The 24,031-nt window shown below is 44.2% G+C and overlaps 2 protein-coding genes across 3 annotated transcripts in view; one reads left to right on the forward strand and one right to left on the reverse strand.

The window, feature by feature from the left end:
- Positions 1–10,674, forward strand: part of gng7 (guanine nucleotide binding protein (G protein), gamma 7) — a 17,610-nt gene extending 6,936 nt beyond the window's left edge. The window contains exon 4 of the mRNA XM_060927590.1: positions 7,211–10,674. Within this exon, the coding sequence (XP_060783573.1) occupies positions 7,211–7,336 (126 nt within the window). The 3' untranslated portion in view covers positions 7,337–10,674. The remainder of the gene's footprint in view (positions 1–7,210) is intronic.
- A 1-nt stretch (position 10,675) lies between these two features.
- Positions 10,676–19,566, reverse strand: nadkb (NAD kinase b). Of its 2 annotated transcripts, none has more exons than XM_060927570.1 (12): positions 19,469–19,566; positions 17,114–17,341; positions 16,936–17,019; positions 16,688–16,817; positions 16,464–16,572; positions 16,283–16,368; positions 16,074–16,176; positions 15,802–15,926; positions 11,645–11,744; positions 11,350–11,507; positions 11,177–11,259; positions 10,676–11,086 (listed from the first exon to the last, which is right to left on the reverse strand). In XM_060927570.1, the coding sequence occupies exons 2-12, from the start codon at positions 17,338–17,340 to the stop codon at positions 10,927–10,929; spliced, it is 1,365 nt and encodes a 454-aa protein (XP_060783553.1). In that variant the 5' UTR covers position 17,341; positions 19,469–19,566; the 3' UTR covers positions 10,676–10,926. The 2 variants fall into 2 exon arrangements, with proteins under 2 accessions (XP_060783553.1, XP_060783561.1); XM_060927578.1 differs by lacking the exon at positions 19,469–19,566 and adding an exon at positions 19,335–19,460.
- Positions 19,567–24,031: the final 4,465 nt, after the last annotated feature.

The raw sequence follows: 24,031 nt of genomic DNA on the forward strand, positions 1-24,031 counted from the left end.
TCCCGGAAAATTTCCGGAAAGCTTCTGGAAAGTTTCCATGGAAACTTTGGTACGGGAATTTTGGGAATTTTCAAAAAAAAAAAGCACTGGAATTACGGTAATTTAGGGGAATTATTTAATTATTTAATTAAAAAATGTTTTTTATAGATAGATAGATAGATAGATAGATAGATAGATTCCATGCTTATGGGTACTGAAATGGGGACATGAACTTATTTTTAAAAATTCACCCAAAACCATTTCTTTTTTTACCATCAGGTCACAAAACATGTAATCTTTAATGAATGATATGTTAAAAGATAACTTTAATTTTCTGAGATGTAATAAAAACATATTTATATGCCAAAGTCAAGCCTATGAGTTCCAAAATGATGTCTGTTACATTACTTCTGTTACGATTGTCCATCTCGCGTCTGTTACAAATTAATTACAATCTAGCTATATACCATGTTAATCTTATTGAAAGAATGTGTATGTTTATTCTACTACACATGTTTATTAATTATATTTGCTAAAACATCACCTTCCTATGTTTCAAAAAGTAATTCTACATTGTTAAAATTGAGAATCTATATGTCCACAACACTTCTGTTACGTTCTGACTTTGGCATATAAATATGTTTTTATTACATCTCAGAAAATTAAAGTTATCTTTTAACATATCATTCATTAAAGATTACATGTTTTGTGACCTGATGGTAAAAAAAGAAATGGTTTTAGGTGAATTTTTAAAAATGAGTTCATGTCCCCATTTCAGTACCCATAAGCGTGGAATCACTCATATATATATATATATATATATATATATATATATATATATATATATATATATATATATAATGATTGATTTATTAATTATTTAATTATTTATTATTAAGTCATAAACAAAAATATAAACATTATTTTGTCATCAGCAGACATTATTGCAAAATGGAGACAATTAAAACACATGACTCTGATTTATTTGTAAGAAGAACTTTTATCAATGCTTATTTCTTTTATTGAACAAAACATGAACGTTTGCCAATATGTTGCTTACAGCTCCCACTTATGGGACAGAACAGACAGAACGTAACTCTCTTTCTGACTCAAAAACTCAAATTCAAAATGTAAAATGAAAAATGTTTTCCCCTTCGAAAAAAAAGTCTTGAATGTCAAATAAAGTCTTGCATATCGATGCATTTACACAAAGTTTCTCAAGCCTTATTTTTGCATGTTCTATTTTGCATGTTCTCTACACTTACATTTATTTTTACCAGTAAGCTCGCATTAAATTTAGTTTTCTTACATGAAATGTTCATAGGAAGCTTTCATTTTAGCTTATCTGGTTTCCCATTAAGCTAGCACAATTTGCTGTAACTAGCATCACAAGCTAACTACTTCAATGAAATGGCACAATTCTAATTTACAAGTAAATTAGCACTAGATTTATTCTACTATACCTTTTCATTGTTAGGACTAGGACTGTTTTGGCCTCTAGAGGCCGCTGTTATTTCCTTTTCATGTCGTGTTTATTTTGGCCTCTAGAGGCCGCCACTGTTCCTGTGTCTTGTGTTTGTGTTAATTGCCTAATTATCTTCACCTGTGTCCTTAATTAGTTTGTCTATTTATACCCCTGAGTTCAGTCCTCTTGTCACGGAGTCTTTGTGCTGTTATGTTTATCTCCAGTTTCCTTTGTACTGTGTTTTTTGATCTTCTTAGCTTTTGAATTTTTGCACTTTGCTTTTCTTTTGGATTATACTCTTTGGTTTTTTTTTTGTCTTTTGTTTTGCCCTGTATATAGTGTATATAGTTTAAATAAACCTTTTGATTCTTTTTCTACTTCCGCCTCACGCCTCTGCATTTGAGTCATCCCCCTGGTGGCCTAGTGGGGGTTTGCTGGATTATCACACCAACGAACCAGGTTCGAATCCCAGCAAAACCCTAACAGAAAGACTCCGTCATGACCGACTCAGCAGAGGCTGCTTCAACTGTCTACCCGGCCAACCTTCAGGGAATTATGGCAGCTTTGACACGCTTCGGAGCGACCATGGACGCTCATGGACGTACGCTCACCAGCCAACGTGAGGCCCTCGCTCGCCACGAGGAACTGCTTCAGCAAATTGGGAAAACCCTGGCACAGCTGACATCTCTGCCTGCATCTCCTGTTCCTGATCCAGTTCCTGCTCCTGATCCAGCTCCCACTCCTGCTCCAGTGCCTCCTGCAATGCTGCCTTCTTCACCTCGCGAACCCAGCCTTCCTGCACCACAGAGGTATGACGGCAAGCACAGTGAGTGCCGAGAGTTCCTTACCCAGTGTCAACTCACCTTTGAGCTTCAGCCTACCACCTACACTACGGATCGCCGCAAGATTGCCTTTGTGATCACCTTATTAGCTGGTAAGGCGCGAGCCTGGGCTACTGCTATCTGGCAAAGACAGGGACCTGAGTGCTTTGATTTCCAGCTGTTTTCTGAAGAGATGCTTCGGGTCTTCGATCAGGCAGACATCAGTACCGACGCAGCCCGAAAGCTCATGTCCATCCGGCAAGGAGGAAGCGTCGCAGATTACGCCATCTCGTTCCGAACACTCGCAGCAGTAAGTGGATGGAACGAGACTGCCCTGGTGTCAGCCTTCCACCATGGTCTGTCTGACCCCATCAAGGACGGTCTGGCCTCTATTGGATGCCCAAGTGACCTCGAAACCCTCATCTCACATGCTATTCGTCTGGACAACAGGATGAGAGAACGCCACCAAGCCTTGAGCCCCCCCAGCCTCCCTACCTCTACCTGGAAACCGTCTACCTCCTTCAGTGACTGTCCAGAACCCATGCAAGTGGGTCGTACTCGCCTCTCCGCATCTGAGAGGGAGCGCAGAAGGAGGGACAAGTGCTGCATCTACTGTGGCAAGCCTGGTCATTTCCGAGCATCATGTCCCGAACTCTTGGGAAAAGGACCGCCCCGTCCAGCCGAGGGAGGGTTGTGACGGGGCCTACCCTCTCTCCCGGACTCCCTGGCCAAGGAATCTACATCCCGGTCTCCATCTCCTGGGGTGAGTCTGTCCACTCTTGTCAAGCTTTGATAGACTCAGGGGCGGCTGGGAACTTTATGGATATTCACTTCGCCCAAAGCATCAATATTCCGACTGCGCCTCTTGAAGTCCCACTGTCTGTGTCTGCCCTGGATGGCCAAGCGTTAGGTGATGGTAGAGTCACCCAAGTTACTTCTCCAGTCTTCCTCCAGTCTCAAGGTCACAAGGAAGAAATATCCTTGCACCTGATTCCTTCACCTGAGTTCCCAGTTATTCTAGGCCTTCCTTGGCTTACTCGCCACAACCCTCGCATAGACTGGGTAACAAGCCAGGTTGTGGAATGGGGCCCTGCATGCCATACCTCTTGTCTGCTCTCTAGCTCTCCTGTGTCTCCTGCCGAGCCCCCTGATCTCACCGAGTTATCTCAAGTTCCCACAGAGTACTGGGATCTCAAGGAGGTATTCAGCAAGAGCAGGGCCGCCGTTCTTCCTCCGCACCGGGCCTACGACTGTGCCATCGACTTGCTCCCTGGGACTACCCCTCCTCGTGGCAGACTGTTTTCACTCTCTCAGCCAGAACGCAAGGCCATGGAGGAATACCTCAAAGATGCCCTGGTCTCTGGGTTTATTCGACCCTCCACTTCACCTGCTGGAGCCGGCTTCTTCTTTGTCGGCAAGAAGGATGGGGGGCTCCGACCATGTATTGATTACAGGGGCCTGAATAAGATCACTGTGCGCAACCGATATCCCCTTCCGCTGATGTCCACAGCTTTCGACCTGCTCCAAGGCGCCACCGTCTTCACCAAGTTGGACCTACGGAACGCATACCACCTCATCCGTATCCGACAGGGAGACGAGTGGAAGACTGCCTTTAACACCCCGTCTGGGCACTACGAATACCAGGTGATGCCCTTCGGACTCACCAACGCACCAGCTGTTTTTCAGGCCCTAATCAACGACGTCTTAAGGGACATGATTAACCTATACGTTTTTGTCTACCTCGACGACATCCTTATCTTTTCCAAGACCGTGCAGGAGCACCGCCACCATGTCCGCCAGGTTCTCCAGAGGCTGCTACAGAACAATCTGTTCGCCAAGGCCCAGAAATGCGAATTTCATGTTCCCGAGGTCTCCTTTCTGGGATTTATTGTACGGACAGGCCAACTCCAAATGGACCCTGCCAAGACCCTGGCCGTCCGGGATTGGCCTACTCCCAAGTCCGTTAAGGAGGTTCAGCGGTTCTTAGGATTCGCTAACTTCTACCGCAAGTTCATCAGGAACTTCAGTTCTGTGGCAGCACCCATGTCAGACCTCACCAAAGGGACAGGTGGATCTTATGGCTGGTCTCCTCAGGCAGAAAAGGCATTCAAAGACCTCAAGGACCGCTTCTGCACGGCACCCATTCTGGTTCTCCCGGACACCTCCCAACCATTCATCGTGGAGGTGGACGCCTCGGACAGTGGTGTCGGCGCGGTGCTCTCTCAACGTTCGGAAGGAAAGCTGCACCCCTGCGCTTACTTCTCCCACCGCCTGAGTCCTGCTGAGTCCCGGTACGATGTGGGGGATCGAGAACTGCTAGCGGTCAAACTGGCCCTTGAGGAGTGGAGGCACTGGCTGGAGGGAGCACAACATCCATTCCTGGTTTGGACTGACCACAAGAACCTGGAGTACCTCTAGCAAGCCAAGAGACTGAACCCTCGACAGGCTAGGTGGGCCCTGTTTTTCAGTCGGTTTGACTTCACCCTCTCATACCGCCCCGGCTCCAAGAACACCAAACCTGACGCACTGTCCAGACTGTTCTCTGCCACTAACAGGGAGAATGAAGTCGGGCCTATTATCCCTGTGTCCCGGATTGTGGCCCCTGTCCGCTGGGGTATTGAGGAGGCTGTCCGACGAGCCCAACGCCAGGACCCCGGTCCTGGGACGGGGCCACCAGGCCTCTTGTACGTCCCACATCAAGCCCGGGCCAAGGTTCTCCAGTGGGGTCACTCTTCCCCTCTCACCGCCCACCCGGGAGCTCGGAGGACCCTGGACTTCCTGAAAAGACGCTTCTGGTGGCCTAACATGGAGAAGGAAGTAAGGTCATTTGTCCTGTCCTGTGAGGTTTGCACCAGAACCAAGAACCCACGACAGCGTCCCCAGGGTCTCCTGCATCCTCTGACCATTCCCCGGCGTCCCTGGTCCCACGTGGCAGTCGACTTTATCACGGGTCTCCCTGAGTCACAAGGTAACACGGTCATTTTGGTCTTAGTTGACAGATTCTCCAAGGCCTGCCGCTTCATACCACTGTGCAAACTCCCCTCTGCTCTTGAAACTGCGAAACTTTTGTTTAATCATGTCTTCCGAGTCTTTGGTCTTCCACAGGACATCGTCTCAGACCGAGGGCCCCAGTTCTCCTCCCGAGTGTGGCACGGGTTCTGCAAGGTCATCGGAGCCACTGCCAGCCTCTCCTCTGGGTTTCACCCACAGTCCAATGGTCAGACGGAGAGGCTCAACCAGGACCTGGAAACCACCCTGCGAGGCCTGGCTATGGATAACCCGACATCGTGGAGCACCTGGCTGCCATGGGCGGAGTACGCCCACAACACCCTGCAGTCATCGGCCACCAAGCTGTCGCCATTCCAGTGCCAATTCGGGTTCCAGCCACCTCTGTTCCCGGACCAGGAGGAGGACGCGGGGGTGCCCTCGGTCAACCAATATGTGAGACGGTGTCGCAAGACCTGGAGCAAGGTCAGGAAGACCCTCATACAGACCTCCAGAACCAACCAGACTCAGGCCAACCGCCATAGAAGACCTGCACACGCTTTCCGCCCTGGGCAGCGTGTTTGGCTGTCCACTAAGGACCTTCCACTGCGGGTGGAGAACCGCAAGCTTGCTCCTCGCTACATTGGCCCCTTCAAGGTGGTGCGCAGGGTGAACCCTGTCTCCTACTGGCTCCAGTTGCCCCGGACTCTGAGGATCAACCCCACTTTCCATGTTTCCCTGTTACGGCCCGTACTGACGTCTACGTATGCCCCTGCCCCTAGGAACCCCCCACCCCCCCCGCATCTTCCAGGGGCAGACTGTGTTCACTGTGAATCGCCTGCTTGACTCCCGCCGGGTCCGCGGCGGGTTGCAATATCTGGTGGACTGGGAGGGCTATGGTCCTGAGGAGCGCTGCTGGGTTCCTGCTCGGGATGTCCTTGATAAAGAACTATGTCGGGACTTCCATTCGGCCCATCCGGATCGCCCTGGGAACGTCAGGAGACGCTCCTAGAGGGGGGGGTCCTGTTAGGACTAGGACTGTTTTGGCCTCTAGAGGCCGCTGTTATTTCCTTTTCATGTCGTGTTTATTTTGGCCTCTAGAGGCCGCCACTGTTCCTGTGTCTTGTGTTTGTGTTAATTGCCTAATTATCTTCACCTGTGTCCTTAATTAGTTTGTCTATTTATACCCCTGAGTTCAGTCCTCTTGTCACGGAGTCTTTGTGCTGTTATGTTTATCTCCAGTTTCCTTTGTACTGTGTTTTTTGATCTTCTTAGCTTTTGAATTTTTGCACTTTGCTTTTCTTTTGGATTATACTCTTTGGTTTTTTTTTTGTCTTTTGTTTTGCCCTGTATATAGTGTATATAGTTTAAATAAACCTTTTGATTCTTTTTCTACTTCCGCCTCACGCCTCTGCATTTGAGTCATCCCCCTGGTGGCCTAGTGGGGGTTTGCTGGATTATCACACCAACGAACCAGGTTCGAATCCCAGCAAAACCCTAACATTCATTTTTACTTAAATACCATAATCGACAAAAAATCACCCTCAAAACTTACTTGATGGCATGTAGTCCTTTGTCTGTAATGTGTGATCTCGGCAGTTTGTATTTAAAACAGTTCTAGCTCTTCAGAGTTCTAGAAGTTATTGTGCATGTGATAGAGGGATGCAAAATGCATGTAAGGGGTGTGGCTTCAATGGCTCCTGAGAAAATAACACGTTTTGTCCATGTGAGTGAGTAACAGCGTGCTATGCACAACTTTATTCCCATAAATCTGCCTCTTTTAACCAAGATTATGCTACAATATTTTTTTCCTACTTACTTAATTGATGTCCACTTTCAAAATTCCCAGTCTTTTCCCGAAAATTCCCATGGAAAGTTTCCACCTTTGAAAATTCCCGGAATTTTGCAACTCTAGTTGTCATGGTTACAGTCTGTCTGTCTGTCTGTCTGTCTCTCTCAGGTATCGAAGGCGGCTGCTGATCTGATGAGTTACTGTGAGCAGCACGCACGCAGCGACGCCCTCCTGGTGGGCGTGCCCACTTCCGAAAACCCCTTTAAAGATAAAAAACCTTGCATCCTCCTATAGTCTCTCTCTCTCTCTTGTATCCATCCATCTATCCATCAGTCATTTTCTTCCTCTGTCCATCCTCCTGCTTTACTCCTTTTTATTCCCTTTGCTACACTACCTAAAATAAGACGCCGTAAAGAGGGCACACTCAGTGAGATGAAAACAGCCGTCTCACTCCTCGCTGAGAACGAGGGATGAGCGTGCATACGATGAACGAGAAATGGAGGAAAAGTGGATGATGATAAAATAGAGGACAATAGCGATCTGTACAGCCGAACACCAGACCGGCTGCATCCCAGTTCACATCCCGTTCCCTACATAGTGCACTGCTTTTCCCACTCTTTCGCTCCCACAATGCACCGCAGCAGGGTCGCGTCCGGGTGTAGGGAGCATGGTGTGGTTTGTGACACAGCCAGGCCCATAGGTTCTCACCATGTTCCATCTCCCCCCCCATTTTATTTTCTGGAGAACGTACCTGCGTGAAGTTTTATCCACGCCCTCGCAGACATCGGTGTTGTGGAACATCCGCGTAATACTTCAGCGTGTGGAGAACCGCAGTGCACCAGTGTGGGTTCTGCAGTATGGAGGTATTGGTTCTAACCTACCTCAACTTCAGTTCTCTAACTCCAGTAAAAGTTCATCTGGAACTCTGATTGTAAATTCCACACAGAACCCACGAGCCCCGTGTATAAACTTTGTCTAGAACGTCCTTGTGTGTGAGAGACAGAGTGACTCTTAATGCTAGCTGTGTGTTGCGCTTTTCTTTTGCTGTACAGTGTTCGATAAATGGAGGCGTGGTTCTCCTGTGTTCTCTCTTCCTGTGCTCTTTATTCCCTGCCCTGTTCTTCCTCCACTCATTGTGTTCCTGGTTCCACTCATGTGCGTGTGTTCTATCCAAGTCTGTGGTGGTGGGTTTTTTTTTTTCTTTTTAAATTCAGATGAATTTGAGCAGGTTCTAGAATTCACACCATCTAGAACGCCATACCGTTTTGTTCTTGAGTTTTCAGCATGGGTCAGGTTCTAGAATTCATGACATGACGATTCCTAGACTCTTAGGTGCTCGGCAAGGTTTTAGAATTTTCTAGATGTCTTCAGTGTTCTAGATTCCTCAGTGCAGAGGTTCTATATCTTTTTCATGCATGGAGGTTGTAGACTACAGTGAGGAGAACCTTCTAGAGCCTTCACTGCAGACATTATGAGGGTGGTAAGGGTTCTATAGTCATCAGCACAAAGGTTACAAAATTCCAGGGCAGAGGTACCTGAATACTCAGAGCCCTGGATTTCTAGAATCCTCAGTGTGAATCTTCTGATGCCTGTTGGGGTTCTAGGATCATCAGTGCAGAGTCTCTGAAGTTTCTAGAATCCTCGGTGCAGTGGCTGTTGGGGCTCTAGAATCATGAGCACAAGAAAATGTTACAAATGCGCCAGTGCAGATGATCCTGAATGCTCAGGGCTCTGAAGGTTCTAGAGTCATCAGCTTGAAAAGTTCAGGAAGGTTCTAGAACACCTGCTTGATTTGTTTAAAATGAAAACGTGCGCGTGTTCGTTCCAGTTGCTCTATGGGCCGTGTCCCAAACCACCACACTCCCATAGTCACTGCACTACACCATCATTAGCAAGTGGTGCTAGTTACATGTTTGCCAGCCATAGCCAGGGTTTCCATGACAACCAGTCACAGGTTATAAACAGGGAACGGTGGAGTGGTTTGGGACACAACCTGTAGACAAAAGGGTGGGAGAGATGTGTGTGTGTGTGTGTGTTCTGGCTTTGTCCCGATTCTGTTTCTATCTAGTGCACCTTTGCTTGTGGACTTTACCACGTGCTGTCTCAGATTGCAGCAATGCATCCTGGGTAAGTGGTGCTCCTTCAGTGATGTACTGATCTTCACTCGGGCTGATGAAGTAACCAAGGGGGGGGAGTGTTGAGGTTGAATTGGAACAAGGCCTGTGTGATACACACACACACAGCTGAATGTATGGGTGTGTGTGTGAGAGAGACGAATCCAAACCCAGTTTAAGAACATGGCTCTTCATGGTGACGGGCTCATGCAGAAGGAAAGAAAGCTCAAGTGCCAAATTTCAGTGATTTTTATTTTTTTCAGGACCAAACAGAATTTTTGGGACTCTGTGTGTGTGTGCGCTGATAATCAGGTAGGATGCATTGTGATATTTTTTTTAACACCGCTCATATGAGTTTATAAGGGAAATCTGTCGTGTTCATATCGCAGGCCTGGGAGGGAGCATGAAGGGCGTAAAGAGTAAAAGCTGTGTCTCTGATCTCACTTCCTGGGGCGGGGCCCTGAATAATGTGATTGAGCAAAGGTGTTGCATCGCCTCCTGTTTGATGTTCCAGTATTTTTCAGTAATAAGCATGCAGCTCTGACTGATCAGTGTTGTGAGAAAGTAATGGCACCCTCATCACAAACGTTAATAAGACCAGTGAAGGGGTGTCCTCGTTATCTCCTGATGGAAAGATTTAACAAAGGACTCCCTAAAGTGAATGACGAATGACAGGTAGTAAATTTGAACAATAAATGGTCCCTTGTCATTCAGATTCTTACAAATGGAATAACGATTGAAATCTTTCGTTTTAAACCTCCCTAGGATAAGATAAGTGGGTGCTTGGTGGGATATCAGCTTTTACAAATGGAATGACAGGGTTTCTATATGTATTGACTTACTTTGAGCTAATGTTGCCAGTGATATCACCTTTTACAAATGGAATGACATACTTTGAGGCAATGTTATCAGTGATATCAAATTAACAAATGGAATGACATTGTTTCTAGGGTTAGGTTATAGGTGATATCACTGATAACATTGCCTCAAAGTATGTCATTCCACCTACATTTCAATCGTTATTCCATTTATAAGAATCTGAATGACAAGGGACCATTTATTGTTCAAATCACTAGCTGTCATTCCATTTCATGCGTCATTCACTTTAGGGAGTCCCTTTAACAAAGCTGCACGATTGTTCTGGAGTTTGTTCTTATTTTTGGACAAGTTGAAGGAATGTGTTCACAATCATCATTAGTCTTAAATATGTGCCAACTCTGTGTGTGCCAAGATTCACTAACTTCATTTTACAGATATGATGCTGACAGCAAAGGTGTGTGTGTGTGTATATATACACGTTTCCCACCTCCATCCATCCATCACTCTGTGTTCTCTTCCCTCCGTGCATCCTTTCTGCCTCGATTATGAAGATATCTCTATTTTTTGTAACCGTTTCTCTCGGATGTGCCATAAATCATGTTTTCTTGCACACTTAATATTTTGTGGATTTAAAAAGTTGCTGTTTGAAATTGAGAAGGAAAAAAAAATGAAGTAAATAAAGATGAATGTCACTCAGCACTGCTCGGCTCTGTCACTTTATTGCTTTTAGTCTACATTTATAAATATGAATGAGTGATGTAAAAGGATGTCTAGTTTTTTCAAGATTTTGCAATTTTTTTTAAACTTAGTGCAGCAGTTGGTCCACAGGGGGGCGCCGTGTCACACTTTAATGAAGCACAGTTACAATAAATACATCACTGAGCACTTTATAATGATTCAGCAGCTAATTTACAGACGACAGATCCTCATGCAGGTGTGCGAGTGAGTGAGTCAGGTGTCGGTGTCTGTGGAGTCAGAGGCGTCACTCAGGTGTGTTTGTTTCTTGCGGATGTTCCAGTGTAAACACTCCGCTAAACTCTCGAACCAGTCGTACACCAGCCCGTGACAGCACAGAGACGGAACCGGGTAACACGACGTAGTGATTTTAATGCTGCACACACAAACAGAGGAAGGGTTAACACACACACACTGTGCGATTTGGGACGCAGCCTAGTAAGGGCTGAATGAGAAACTGTCTCACCTGTCTCCATGTTGGATTTCCTGTCTCTTCCTGCCATCAAAGGAAACCCATGCTGTGTTCCGAGCTTCTGGAGAAAGAGCAATCTAAAAAAAAAAAAACGCACACAGTGTTGATCTGAATAAATAGAAATCCTCCACCTGTCTCTCTTTCTTTCTTTCTCTCCCCCATCTCACCATGAGCTCGACCCCGGCTGGAACTACGATGGGTCTGAAGGAGAGGGAGTGAGGGCAGATGGGCGTGACCATGATGGCAGGGACGTTGGGGTGGATCATGGACGCCCCCGCTGCCGCCGCATAGGCCGTGCTCCCTGTGGGCGTCGACACAATCACACCTGCGTACACGTACAGAAGGGCAGAGTCACAGTGTATAGGGAGCAAAAGAATGGCCAACACTAATATCAGAATAAAATAAAGTGGGCGTGCCCCAAACATCATTTGACCAGATGAACTTTGACCTCTGTACACTCACCATCTCCCTGGACAGAGGTGATGAGACGTCCATCCAGGTACAGATCAACATTGGACAGGTAAGAGGAAGGACCTCTGTCCACCACGACCTCATTCAGCACCTACACACATACATTATAGTGACTGTGTATGCTGAAAGGTGTTACACTTGTTGCCATGGAGACAGATTTCGACTTTGGATAGTAGCCCAAGAGCATTAGCTCAAAATTGAGTCCAACCCGGAACAAACAAGCTGAATTTTTCAGAATATGTTCAGAATACCCTTAGGAATAACATACTAAAAGTCCCCGGGAATCCACCTTGTGCTCTCTGAGAAATTCAAGATGGCGTCCAAAATGGCGTCCGATTGGAGATTTTTCAATATCTCAGGGATAAAACATAATATAAATGCAATTAAAATGTTAAATTACATGTTCTCTCATACAAGCAATGCAAATTCACCATTGTCACACTGTTAAAATTAAAATTAACCAAGATTACAAGGTCATTAATGTGGAAATTACATGGAATTTGATGGTTGACATGATTGACAGATTAGCTTAGTAGGCTACCTACATACATGAACATAATGTAAGACAACAATTAGACATCAATTTCCTTAATATTTAGTGCATCTTTAAGCTTTGATAAAATATTAAAGGGAAATTAAATTTGAGAACTCTAGCTTCTAAAACTACAATGGCAAGCTGTTTCAGTGCACTTCTTCAATATTCCGGCGACTTTCATGACAAAAAGGTCTGCCTCAATAAAAGCTCTTGCTTATAAACAATGAGTAGACTTAAACACTTCTCAGTGCCTCAGTTGTAATGCTTGGATCTTTGTTGTACCATCAATGAAGTAGGGAATTTATTCAAGCTTGTTTAAGGGTGGAAAAAAATTCATCTTTGAGTTTCTAGCGCCAGTCTTTACTACTAGCAACGCCAGTGTGTTCGGACAAAAAATGACTAAACTCAGCATGACCTTTTCACATGCCATTTTTCATTTTACACCACCAATTTACTTTAATTAATACACTAAGTAACTTTAAAAACGCACATTGATAAAACGTGCTGAGTTTATCTCAAGAAGAAAATAAATACAACCCCGATTCCAAAAAAGTTGGGACAAAGTACAAATTGTAAATAAAAACAGAATGCAATAATTTACAAATCTCAAAAACTGATATTGTATTCACAATAGAACATAGACAACATATCAAATGTCGAAAGTGAGACATTCTGAAATTTCATGCCAAATATTGGCTCATTTGAAATTTCATGACAGCAACACATCTCAAAAAAGTTGGGACAGGGGCAATAAGAGGCTGGAAAAGTTATAGGTACAAAAAAAGAACAGCTGGAGGACCAAATTGCAACTCATTAGGTCAATTGGCAATAGGTCATTAACATGACTGGGTATAAAAAGAGCATCTTGGAGTGGCAGCGGCTCTCAGAAGTAAAGATGGGAAGAGGATCACCAATCCCCCTAATTCTGCACCGACAAATAGTGGAGCAATATCAGAAAGGAGTTCGACAGCGTAAAATTGCAAAGAGTTTGAACATATCATCATCTACAGTGCATATCATCATCAAAAGATTCAGAGAATCTGGAAGAATCTCTGTGCGTAAGGGTCAAGGCCGGAAAACCATACTGGGTGCCCGTGATCTTCGGGCCCTTAGACGGCACTGCATCACATACAGGCATGCTTCTGTATTGGAAATCACAAAATGGGCTCAGGAATATTTCCAGAGAACATTATCTGTGAACACAATTCACCGTGCCATCCGCTGTCGCCAGCTAAAACTCGATAGTTCAAAGAAGAAGCCGTATCTAAACACGATCCAGAAGCGCAGACGTCTTCTCTGGGCCAAGGCTCATTTAAAATGGACTGTGGCAAAGTGGAAAACTGTTCTGTGGTCAGACGAATCAAAATGTGAAGTTCTTTATGGAAATCAGGGACGCCGTGTTATTCGGACTAAAGAGGAGAAGGACGACCCGAGTTGTTGTCAGCGCTCAGTTCAGAAGCCTGCATCTCTGATGGTATGGGGTTGCATTAGTGCATGTGGCATGGGCAGCTTACACATCTGGAAAGACACCATCAATGCTGAAAGGTATATCCAGGTTCTAGAGCAACATATGCTCCCATCCAGACGACGTCTCTTTCAGGGAAGACCTTGCATTTTCCAACATGACAATGTCAAACCACATACTGCATCAATTACAGCATCATGGCTGCGTAGAAGAAGGGTCCGGGTACTGAACTGGCCAGCCTGCAGTCCAGATCTTTCACCCATAGAAAACATTTGGCGCATCATAAAACGCAAGATACGACAAAAAAGACCTAAGACAGTTGAGCAACTAGAATCCTACATTAGACAAGAATGGGTTAACATTCCTATCCCTAAACTTGAGCAACTTGTCTCCTCAGTCCCCAGACGTTTACAGACTGTTGTAAAGAGAAAAGGGGATGTCTCACAGTGGGAAACATGGCCTTGTCCCAACTTTTTTGAGATGTGTTGTTGTCATGAAATTTAAAATCACCTAATTTTTCTCTTTAAATGATACATTTTCTCAGTTTAAACATTTGATATGTCATCTATGTTCTATTCTGAATAAAATATGGAATTTTGAAACTTCCACATCATTGCATTCCGTTTTTATTTACAATTTGTACTTTGTCCCAACTTTTTTGGAATCGGGGTTGTATATGGAAAAATAACTTCGTTCCGCCCGAATAAGTTCCAAATCTGTGCTCAAATCAGAATTTAAGGGAGTTGTACTCAATAACGTACAATATGACTCGGGTAGTCAATGACATGGACAGGCTTTAATTTTCAAACAAATTTTGCATACACTGTACACAAACAATCTTGCCTATAAATACCCGGGGGAAATGATGGGAAAATTGTCATTATTGAAGATGCCACGCCTAAGCCAAAATCAACGTGAACAGGTCATCGGGATGTTGCGTGCCAGAAGTACACAGACAGAGGTCGCCCGGCACTTCGGTGTTCATCATTCGACCATTTCCCGTTTGAGTCAGCGTTACAGACAGACAGGGAGCACCAGGGATCGTCCACGCCCTGGTCAGCCTCGAGTCATGACGCCAGTTCAGGATCAGCACATCAGGCTAGCTCACCTCCGTGACAGATTCCTGACACCCTCAGTCACTGCTGCTGAGACCCCTGGACGACACAGACCCAGAATCTCCAGCATGACGGTCCGAACATGGACCAACTGTCACTTTGAATTTTTTTATTGTGAATTAATTCTTGAGTTTGACAATAAATGTCCTTTATCGATGTTTCAAGATGTGTGTGCATTACATACAGTATCATAAATTTCAAATATATGCATGGATCTAAAGTGATATCGTGTTGAATTCCATTGTGCGTTTTTAAAAAGTTACTTAGTATATTAATGAAAATAAGTGCTCCAACCCCTAGTAATTGTGTTTATTGTTTTGTGAACAGAATAGGATGATACGGAGTGAATGAGTAACCAATGGATCCACACTCTATAATCGGTAGTGTACATTAAATAGCACATGTATAGATTTACAATTATAAGTCTGTAATTATTATTGATTGTTGAAGTTGAAAGTTATAGAACAATGACCAGTTGTCTTCTTGTAAATAGGCTCATTATTTGAGGAACACTCAGTCGCCATGATTTATTGTGTTGGATTAGCTTCTTGTTATAATGAACAATATATGTAAATAAATTGTTATAATGGATTGAAGGTAATGTTTTGGAGTTCATGATGTTTTTGGTTTTAGTGAAACTCCCAGTGCCAAAAATATGACAATCTAACCAGACATGGCAAGCGAACACACTATACACAAATATACTGTTATAATAATGTGTACATTGTTATTATATAATGTTAATACACAATGTAATTAATACACACATGTTGGAATTTACTCTCCTACCCTACAAAACATATATTCTGACCTTTTAATTGCATTAATATTTTGTTTTGGGCCTGAGATATGGGCAGATCTCCATTTGGCGGCCATTTTGGACGCCATCTTGAATTTCTCAGACAGCACAAGGGGGATTTCCGGGGACTTTTAGTATGTTATTCCTAAAGGTATTCAGAAATTTTCAGCTTGTTACTAATCTGTTCCGGGTATAACCCTATTACTCCTGGGCTATAGGAGGTGTGTGTGTTACCTGTAGCTGCAGCGTGGCAGGGTTGGGGTGTGTGTGTGTAAGACTGCCGTTTTCCTGGTCCCTCTGAAGTGACCCTTTGATCACCTTCACCTTCAGACGACTGCGCAACACCACAGCTGCGTTACCTAGGCAACACACACAACACTTTGTACTGTATTACACAGATCATGTGGGAATCACGCGGCTAATTCAAGGTCACGTCGTTTCTGACTGGAACGTTCTAGAACACACAAATGGCCACGCCCCTTTCTCTCGGTGGAGACTTTACGTACCTGCAAACACTTTGTCCACTTCAGTCTTATACGACTCGAACTTAAAGGGTGTGAGGAAGCCGAGCGAGCCGAGGTGGAAGGCCATGACGGGGGGGACGCTGCCCTGCTCTCACACACGCGCACACACACACTTTATACCACTAACACAATACACAAGTAAACACCAGTATAATGTTGCGTATGTATCACATTCTGCGATGACGTCTGACCTGGAAGAGTGATGATGCGTAGAGTAGCGTACCATCTCCTCCCAGGCACACTATCAGATCTATACAGTCTGAGATATCATCAAACCCTACACACACACACACATTACAGGGGTAGTTTCACACTGGTGAATTTAAATCTTAAAGTATAACAGTGTACTGTAGTGCAGTATAGCTTATCCACCCTCTCTGAAGGTGCACAGCTGTCTCCTGATGCTGGAGAACGACTTGTCCGCCATCAGAGCTCCATCCTCCACCACCTTCTTCTCCACATACACACTCAGACCTTTCTCCTGAGGAACACACGCACAGGCTTACAACACTGCAGTGTACTTTAATTACACCTCAGTGACTAATAGCACAGCTGCTGTGACAGTGTGATGATGATGATGATGATGATGAACGTACCTGGATGAGGAAGCTGCACAGCTCCTTAAAAGGCTCCAGCAAGTTCTCGTCTCGGATCTTGCGGATCACCAACACGTTGAGTGGCGGCTTGTTCCACACCAACCTCTGGCTCACTGGATCTTGGATGTGCCTAATACACACACACACATATATGTTCTCCACTCTGCCTAGACGATAGCCCACTTTAAGAATAGTGCACTGTGTAGCGAACAGTACAAGTTTAGGGACATGGCCAGTGCGTTTCTTACATGATGGAGGTCGGATTGGGCAGGATGCAGGCTTTGGGTCCAAAGTGTGTGCTGGGATACGGGCCGTGGAGGAAGTGAGCTCGTCTGGAACGAACAGGAGTTGAAACTGTTCTCAGATCAGTGTGACAGCAGTAATAAACACGGTTATGTTTGGCTCGTCACTGTGCTGTCTCACTACCTGCACTTCTCCAACCTCTTTGTGGAGCTCTCACTTGTCTCAGACGCGTCATGTGACTCGGCACGTCCTCTCTGCTCGCTCCCCGTACACGCCTGCTCCACTCCGTTCACTCTCCGCCGACTTCTCTTCATCTCTCGCCGTCTCTTTGGAGATTTCCCATGACTTTCAGCACCGCAGCTCGGCTCTTCTGGCACCTCATCAGGCTGGTTTTCATCCGAGCACTCCATCCTGCACACACACTTCTTTCTCATATAAAAATTCCAGACCTTTCCAAGATCCCTCCCTTATTTATAGCTTTTCTCAGGGCGGCACGGTGGTGTAGTGGTTAGCGCTGTCGCCTCACAGCAAGAAGGTCCGGGTTCGAGCCCCGTGGCCGGCGAGGGCCTTTCTGTGTGGAGTTTGCATGTTCTCCCCGTGTTCGCGTGGGTTTCCTCCGGGTGCTCCGGTTTCCCCCACAGTCCAAAGACATGCAGGTTAGGTTAACTGGTGACTCTAAATTGACCGTAGGTGTGAATGTGAGTGTGAATGGTTGTCTGTGTCTATGTGTCAGCCCTGTGATGACCTGGCGACTTGTCCAGGGTGAACCCCGCCTTTCGCCCGTAGTCAGCTGGGATAGGATCCAGCTCGCCTGCGACCCTGTAGAACAGGATAAAGCGGCTACAGATAATGAGATGAGAGATTTTTTTCATCTGCTCCTGTACGTTGGGGTCGTCACAGCAGATCTGTTCCACATATTTGATTTGGCGTAGATTTTATACCAAATGCCTTTCCTGACGCAACCCTCCCCAATCTATCCGGGCTTGGGACTGGCGCTAAGTGTGCACTGGCTTGTAGAACCCCAGTGGGGGGATTTTACTTCTTCTGCATGTCTTTGAACTGTGGTAGGAAACAGGAGCACCAGACACAGGGAGAACATGCAAACTCCTATTTATATTATTATTTCATATTCCATACCTGTCAACCCTCCCGTTTTTCCTGGGAAATCCCTTATTTTGACTTATTTCCCGCTGTCTTCCCGTTTTTTTATTTTCCCGAAAATATCCCGTATTTTCACATTATATAAACGTCCCGTATTTTCACAATATAAAAAAGTTGGTAGGTCCAGAATTCATGATGCGCCTCTGACAGGAGTTTACAGCAGGAAGTCGGGCCATGAATTCATGTCCCCGCCCTCTCAGGCATCAGTAATTACAGAACTACGTCCGGAGGTGAGGCTGAACAAGTGATTAGGTCCAGTGTTGCCAGATTGGGCGGTTTCAAGTGCATTTTGGTGGGTTTTGAACATATTTTGGGCTGGAAAACGTCAGCAGTATCTGGCAACACTGATTAGGTCTGAGGTGAAGATGGTGATGCTAATAGCTAAGAAAAACATTAGCCTCTCTTTCTTTGATGATTTCAACAAGTGCGTGGCTGGAATGTTCCCAGACTCTTCCATCGCAAAGAAATTTTCCATGGGGAAAACGAAAGCCTCCCAAATAATCAAAGGTAAGCTACACATGTTTACATTAAGTATGTCCTGGCTAAGACCTCATAAATAGCCTAGTGTAAACTAATTGGTGTATTAACTGTTTTATCCACTCATTGTCTATTTTATTTTCTATCTGAAACTTACCCATTTTAAATCACTCTTGGTTTAATATCTTATATTACTCTATCTATCTATCTATCTATCTATCTATCTATCGTTCCGAGGCCATGACTATGGTAAAACCATAATAAATTGCAATGGAATTGAATTTATTGACGGGTTATATAACAACCTTTCTTATTTTAACATAAGATACGTATTTTAGCCCTTAATTTGGGAAATAACTGGTACCACTGAAAGCAAATAAAAATAAATGCATAGTTTATTCACAAATGCACTCTATAAACCATAAGCATATTGAGTTTGGGTCTTGGCTATCACCAACATGCACCAGAGTACAGGAAATCACAAATACTAGATAGAAAATTGCCCCCCATTCAACTACACACCCACTTTTGGTGAAGGGTATGACTTTCTGAAATTTTCCCTTATTTTGAGTTAAAAATCTGGGAAATATCCCTTTTTTTCAAACCTCAAAGTTGACAGGTATGTCATATTCATGCCATCTCATTTTATTCATTTCATTCATTAACGTCCACTCAACTTTATTCATTTTCCCCAAACATCTAGCCAACACTGAACTCTTTTCAGGTTAAAAGACAGCTTGGGGTTAAAATGGATCCCAGCACAGACCTGGAAGTGTCACAAAACCCTTTCAATCCAAACAGAGTCCAGGCTGGAGAGAAGAAGAACCTGTCACTCTACAGTATTAATTTAAACTCTGTCTAAAATGATTAAAACAGCGGATATCACTAATCTCTACACACCGTTATTCTGTGGAGTCCATTTGAGTTTTACACCCTGATTACAACAGCCAGACCGCCTCAGGTGACGTCATAAATCAGCGCCGGAAGTACACGCCCTTCTCGGTTCTGCAGTCGAACATTTTAGAGAAATGCTTTTCCAAAACAAAAGTCTCTTCTTTTACACAGAAATGAGATTACACTCGGAGTAATAACGGAGGATAAAAGACCGAATTTATATTAAATATTTTAGTTTATTCTCAGTAATTCATAAATGTGTAAAAACACAACCCTTATTGGTGTCTTTATCAGAGAACTATCATTATATTTCAAATTATTAAAATTAATGCCAAACAGAGCAGTAAAGAAATTCCTGAATATTACTGAAGTTGTTTAAAATGATCCCTTTGGTTGTTTGTGTGTGTTTTTCTTCTGTTAACATTGTATGCTCTGTTTTCTCAAGTAAACATGTCTGACTTGGCCTACAGTATATTATTCTACCTTAATTTAAAAAAAAAAAAAGCTTTTTTTTTTTCTTTCCTGGCTGCGGACTGGAGCCCCGTGCTTGACAGGAAACACGTGACTTTTTTTTTTTTTAATTTTATTTATTAAATAAAGGAAAATATACAAACCCTCAGGGAGGATATGGATTAAAATTAAAGATTAGAGGATACATGTAAGAGAAAAAAAGGTGCATGTAAATTACATTTTAAATTAGGCAATTAGGGCGGCACGGTGGTGTAGTGGTTAGCGCTGTCGCCTCACAGCAAGAAGGTCCTGGGTTTGAGCCCCGGGGCCGGCGAGGGCCTTTCTGTGTGGAGTTTGCATGTTCTCCCCGTGTCCGCGTGGGTTTCCTCCGGGTGCTCCGGTTTCCCCCACAGTCCAAAGACATGCAGGTTAGGTTAACTGGTGACTCTAAATTGAGCGTAGGTGTGAATGTGAGTGTGAATGGTTGTCTGTGTCTATGTGTCAGCCCTGTGATGACCTGGCGACTTGTCCAGGGTGAACCCCGCCTTTCGCCCGTAGTCAGCTGGGATAGGATCCAGCTTGCCTGCGACCCTGTAGAAGGATAAAGCGGCTAGAGATAATGAGATGAGATGAGATTAGGCAATTAAATGAACATATAACGGAGCAGAGACACAAAAGGAAAAGGATTCATAAATTACAATAACAAATAACGAGCAATGTCTATTCTTATTAGTGTTTATTGCTCAGGCACACAGCAGCCGAAGGCAAGCACACTACTGTTCTTCTTAAGTTTACTTATTCTGCCTGATTCCGACACGTTTTTTTGGATCCACTCCTCCTCCTAGGGCGTTCGAGATAGAGACACCGTTCCAACTCTGAGACGTCTGGCCCGAAGTGGTGTAGTGTGCTTGTATACAGCTTTTGGATCAACGCACCCGTTCTCTTGTTCTTGTCATTTTTCTTTTGTTTTTTCCCCCATAGAGAATGAATAGGGCTCATGAATCGAATCGTCCTACTCAGACACGCTCCATCACAGATGCACCAAACCTCGTGCGATACTTTAGGCCAACTCCCCCGACACATACATGCAATCGGTTCTGACCCGCACTCATATTTTTCCTTTCTTTTTGCTCATCCCTTTTTCCTCCATAGGCTTGCATTGATTTCTGGCCCCATTGAAAATGAATGGAGTTTCAGGAGAAAAACTTTCACTCTCCATCAATTTTTTTAACCAAGTGAACAAACTTCAAGAAACTTCACTTGATGCCTCAGGCCAAGTCCCCGCGCAGATCCATCCCCTCATCTGAGACCTGCACTCGTCTTTTCCTTGGTTTTCACGCATCTCTTTTTACCTCCATAGGCTTCCATTGATTTTTGGCCCCATTCAAATGAATGGAGTTTTGCTCAGTAAAGGCCAATTTATGCTGACAACCCAGTCCTCGCAGATGGTGTCTGCGTAGCCCCCCCCCACCTTCGCAGACGCTCTGCGCGCACCTCCCAAAAATTGTGACCACCGCAGAAGCCTCGCAGACAGCGTCGCAGACAAGAGGGCTCTGATTGGTCCACTCTACATCCGCTGTACATGCACTTCTGCTTCCCTACTTTCCCGGTTTGTTTTGTTTTCACGATCGCCATTTTTAAAAACATGAGCGAAGATGGAGCAGCACGAAGAGCGGTTGATCGAGGAAGTGAGGAAGTACGTACATCTATACGACTCCAGTTCTAGTCATTATAAGTAACCGGAGGATAAACACTCCACTTACCACACCCACCAACTACTCCTAGCAATTTCGCGACTTTGCGCCCCCTTGCGTTGTGGCGGTGAATAACATCACACACGCCTATTACTCCCCGCTCAACGATAAATTACAACTGTCTGCGAAAAGCTATCTGCGAAAGCCTTGTCGCAAGAGCATGCAGAGGCCTTACTTCACCACACATCCACCAAACTTCATACGGCACCTCAGGCCAAATCACCATCACACACATGATATCGGTTCTGACCCGCACTCGGCTTTCTCTCGCCTTTCATCTGTCCAGTTTTTCTCCATTTTGCCGCTAATCAATGGAAGCTTGATTGAGTCATTCCTCCCTTCCCCTATAGGTAATGATGCATTTGGCAAGGATCTGCTCATCTGAGACTTTGACAGCAAATCAACTTCAACTCAATGGCCACTTTATTAGGAATACTTACATGCAATTAGCATATAAGCATTCACGTGTTACCATGCTAGCTGTTAGCATGTTACCCATTACGATATCATGCCTGCTGTTAGCATGTTCACCATTAGCATATTATCATGAGAGCTGTTAACATGTTAGGATTAGCATGGTAGCATGCAGAGTTTGCATGTTTGCTGTTAGCGAGTTCGCCTGCGCATGTTAGCATGCTAACTGTTAGCATGTTAGCTGTTAGCATGTCACCCTCAGCGTGTTAGCATGCTAAAAGTTAACATACTATCCATTAGCATGTTAGCCTGTTAGCTGTCAGCATATTAGCCTTAAAGTGTTAGAATTTTAACAAATAGCATGTTAATCATTAGCATGTTAGAATGCTAGCTGTTAGCATGTTATCTATTAGCATGTTAGCATTAACATGTTAACATGCTAGCTTTTAGCATGTTAGTATGCTAACTGTTAGCATGCTAGTTGTTAGCATGTTGGCATTAGCATGTTGGCATGCTAGCTTTTAGCATGCTAGCATGCTAGCTGTTCTGCTACAGCTCAGCAAGCACACTTTGCATTTTCTCTGCGGAAATGCAGTCTAGTTTAACTTTAGAAATGCATTTACTTGTGTTAATGGCAGTTTCTTTAATTTTGAATTTAAACCACTCCCATTTACTTAAAGGTGACATTTCTAATTCATTAATTTCTTTAACCAAATTTTTGGTTTCATTACAAAACTCCTCGTGTTCTAGAAGACTACTATTAAATTTCCATAAAGGGTTAGAGATAAGCTCAAACCCACCCAGCCGAAAGGACATCGAAATTGCACAGTGGTCAGTCAAGGGTGATGCTGATATTTCACATTTAAAGACCTCATTAATTAGGTTAGCAGAAATTAACCAATAATCTAACCTTGAGCGTTGCCCATTGTTAGCTGGACAATACCAAGTATCCTGTTTAGTATTGGTATTTCTCATTCTCCAACAGTCAATTAAACTTCCCTTAGAGATAAATTCACCTATAATTTCCTCATAATAGTGACAATGTCCCCTTGGAGGAAAACGATCCAACCAGAGGTCAGGGACCAAGTTAAAATCTCCTCCCACTATGACTTTGTCAGTAATATAAGTCACTTTCCATCCCTCCAGCAGCCTACTCAAGGAAGAATAAAAATGTTTGTTCTGTGCCTTTTTGTTATAAATCATATACACATAACAGAATATAGTTTGCACCATTAAATTCAATCGCCACCATTAGCCAGCGTCCATTGATGTCACTTGTGTGGTTAATTACATTCCCAGAAAACCTGTTGAACAGGATCATTACTCCAGCTGGATGTGATGTCCCATGGCTGAAGAAAGCAGTTTCCCCCCATTGTTGTTTCCAGAAATTAGTGTCAGCCTCCACTGAATGAGTCTCTTGCAAGAAAATAAAATCGCTCTTCTGCTCCTTACAAAAAAGAAATGTTGCCTTATGCTTCACATTATTCTTTAATCCCCTCGTATTTAAAGAAATAAAAGATAACATTAACTAAATATCAAGTAAGCGCGAAGAAAATGATGTGCAGGAATGAGTAACTGATATGTCCCTGTCATATTTCAACGTTAACATTTATTGCAACAACCCTCGAAATATCTGAACATTAATAGAAGCGTCAGGCTAAGTATTGTAGCAAGGTAAACCTTATAGAGTTGTTCAATCAGGGTCCACACAGCGATTGTCAATCAGAGCATAACCTTCCTTCAGAAACGCTAGCTTTCCCTTCTTCATGGCTTCCTGAACCAGTGGCTGCAGCTTGGAACGAGCCTCCTGGTCTTCTTTGGAGAAGTCCTCTCTGAAGTGAATATGCATCTTGCTGCACACTCGCGCTTCCTTCGATTTTTTCCACACTTCATCCCAGACGGTTCTCATCCCGAACTGGATGATGATTGCCCTCAGTGTGTTGTTTGAGGT

Source organism: Neoarius graeffei, chromosome 1 (assembly GCF_027579695.1).
Source record: "Neoarius graeffei isolate fNeoGra1 chromosome 1, fNeoGra1.pri, whole genome shotgun sequence".
In the NCBI taxonomy this organism is placed as follows: Eukaryota; Metazoa; Chordata; class Actinopteri; order Siluriformes; family Ariidae; genus Neoarius; species Neoarius graeffei.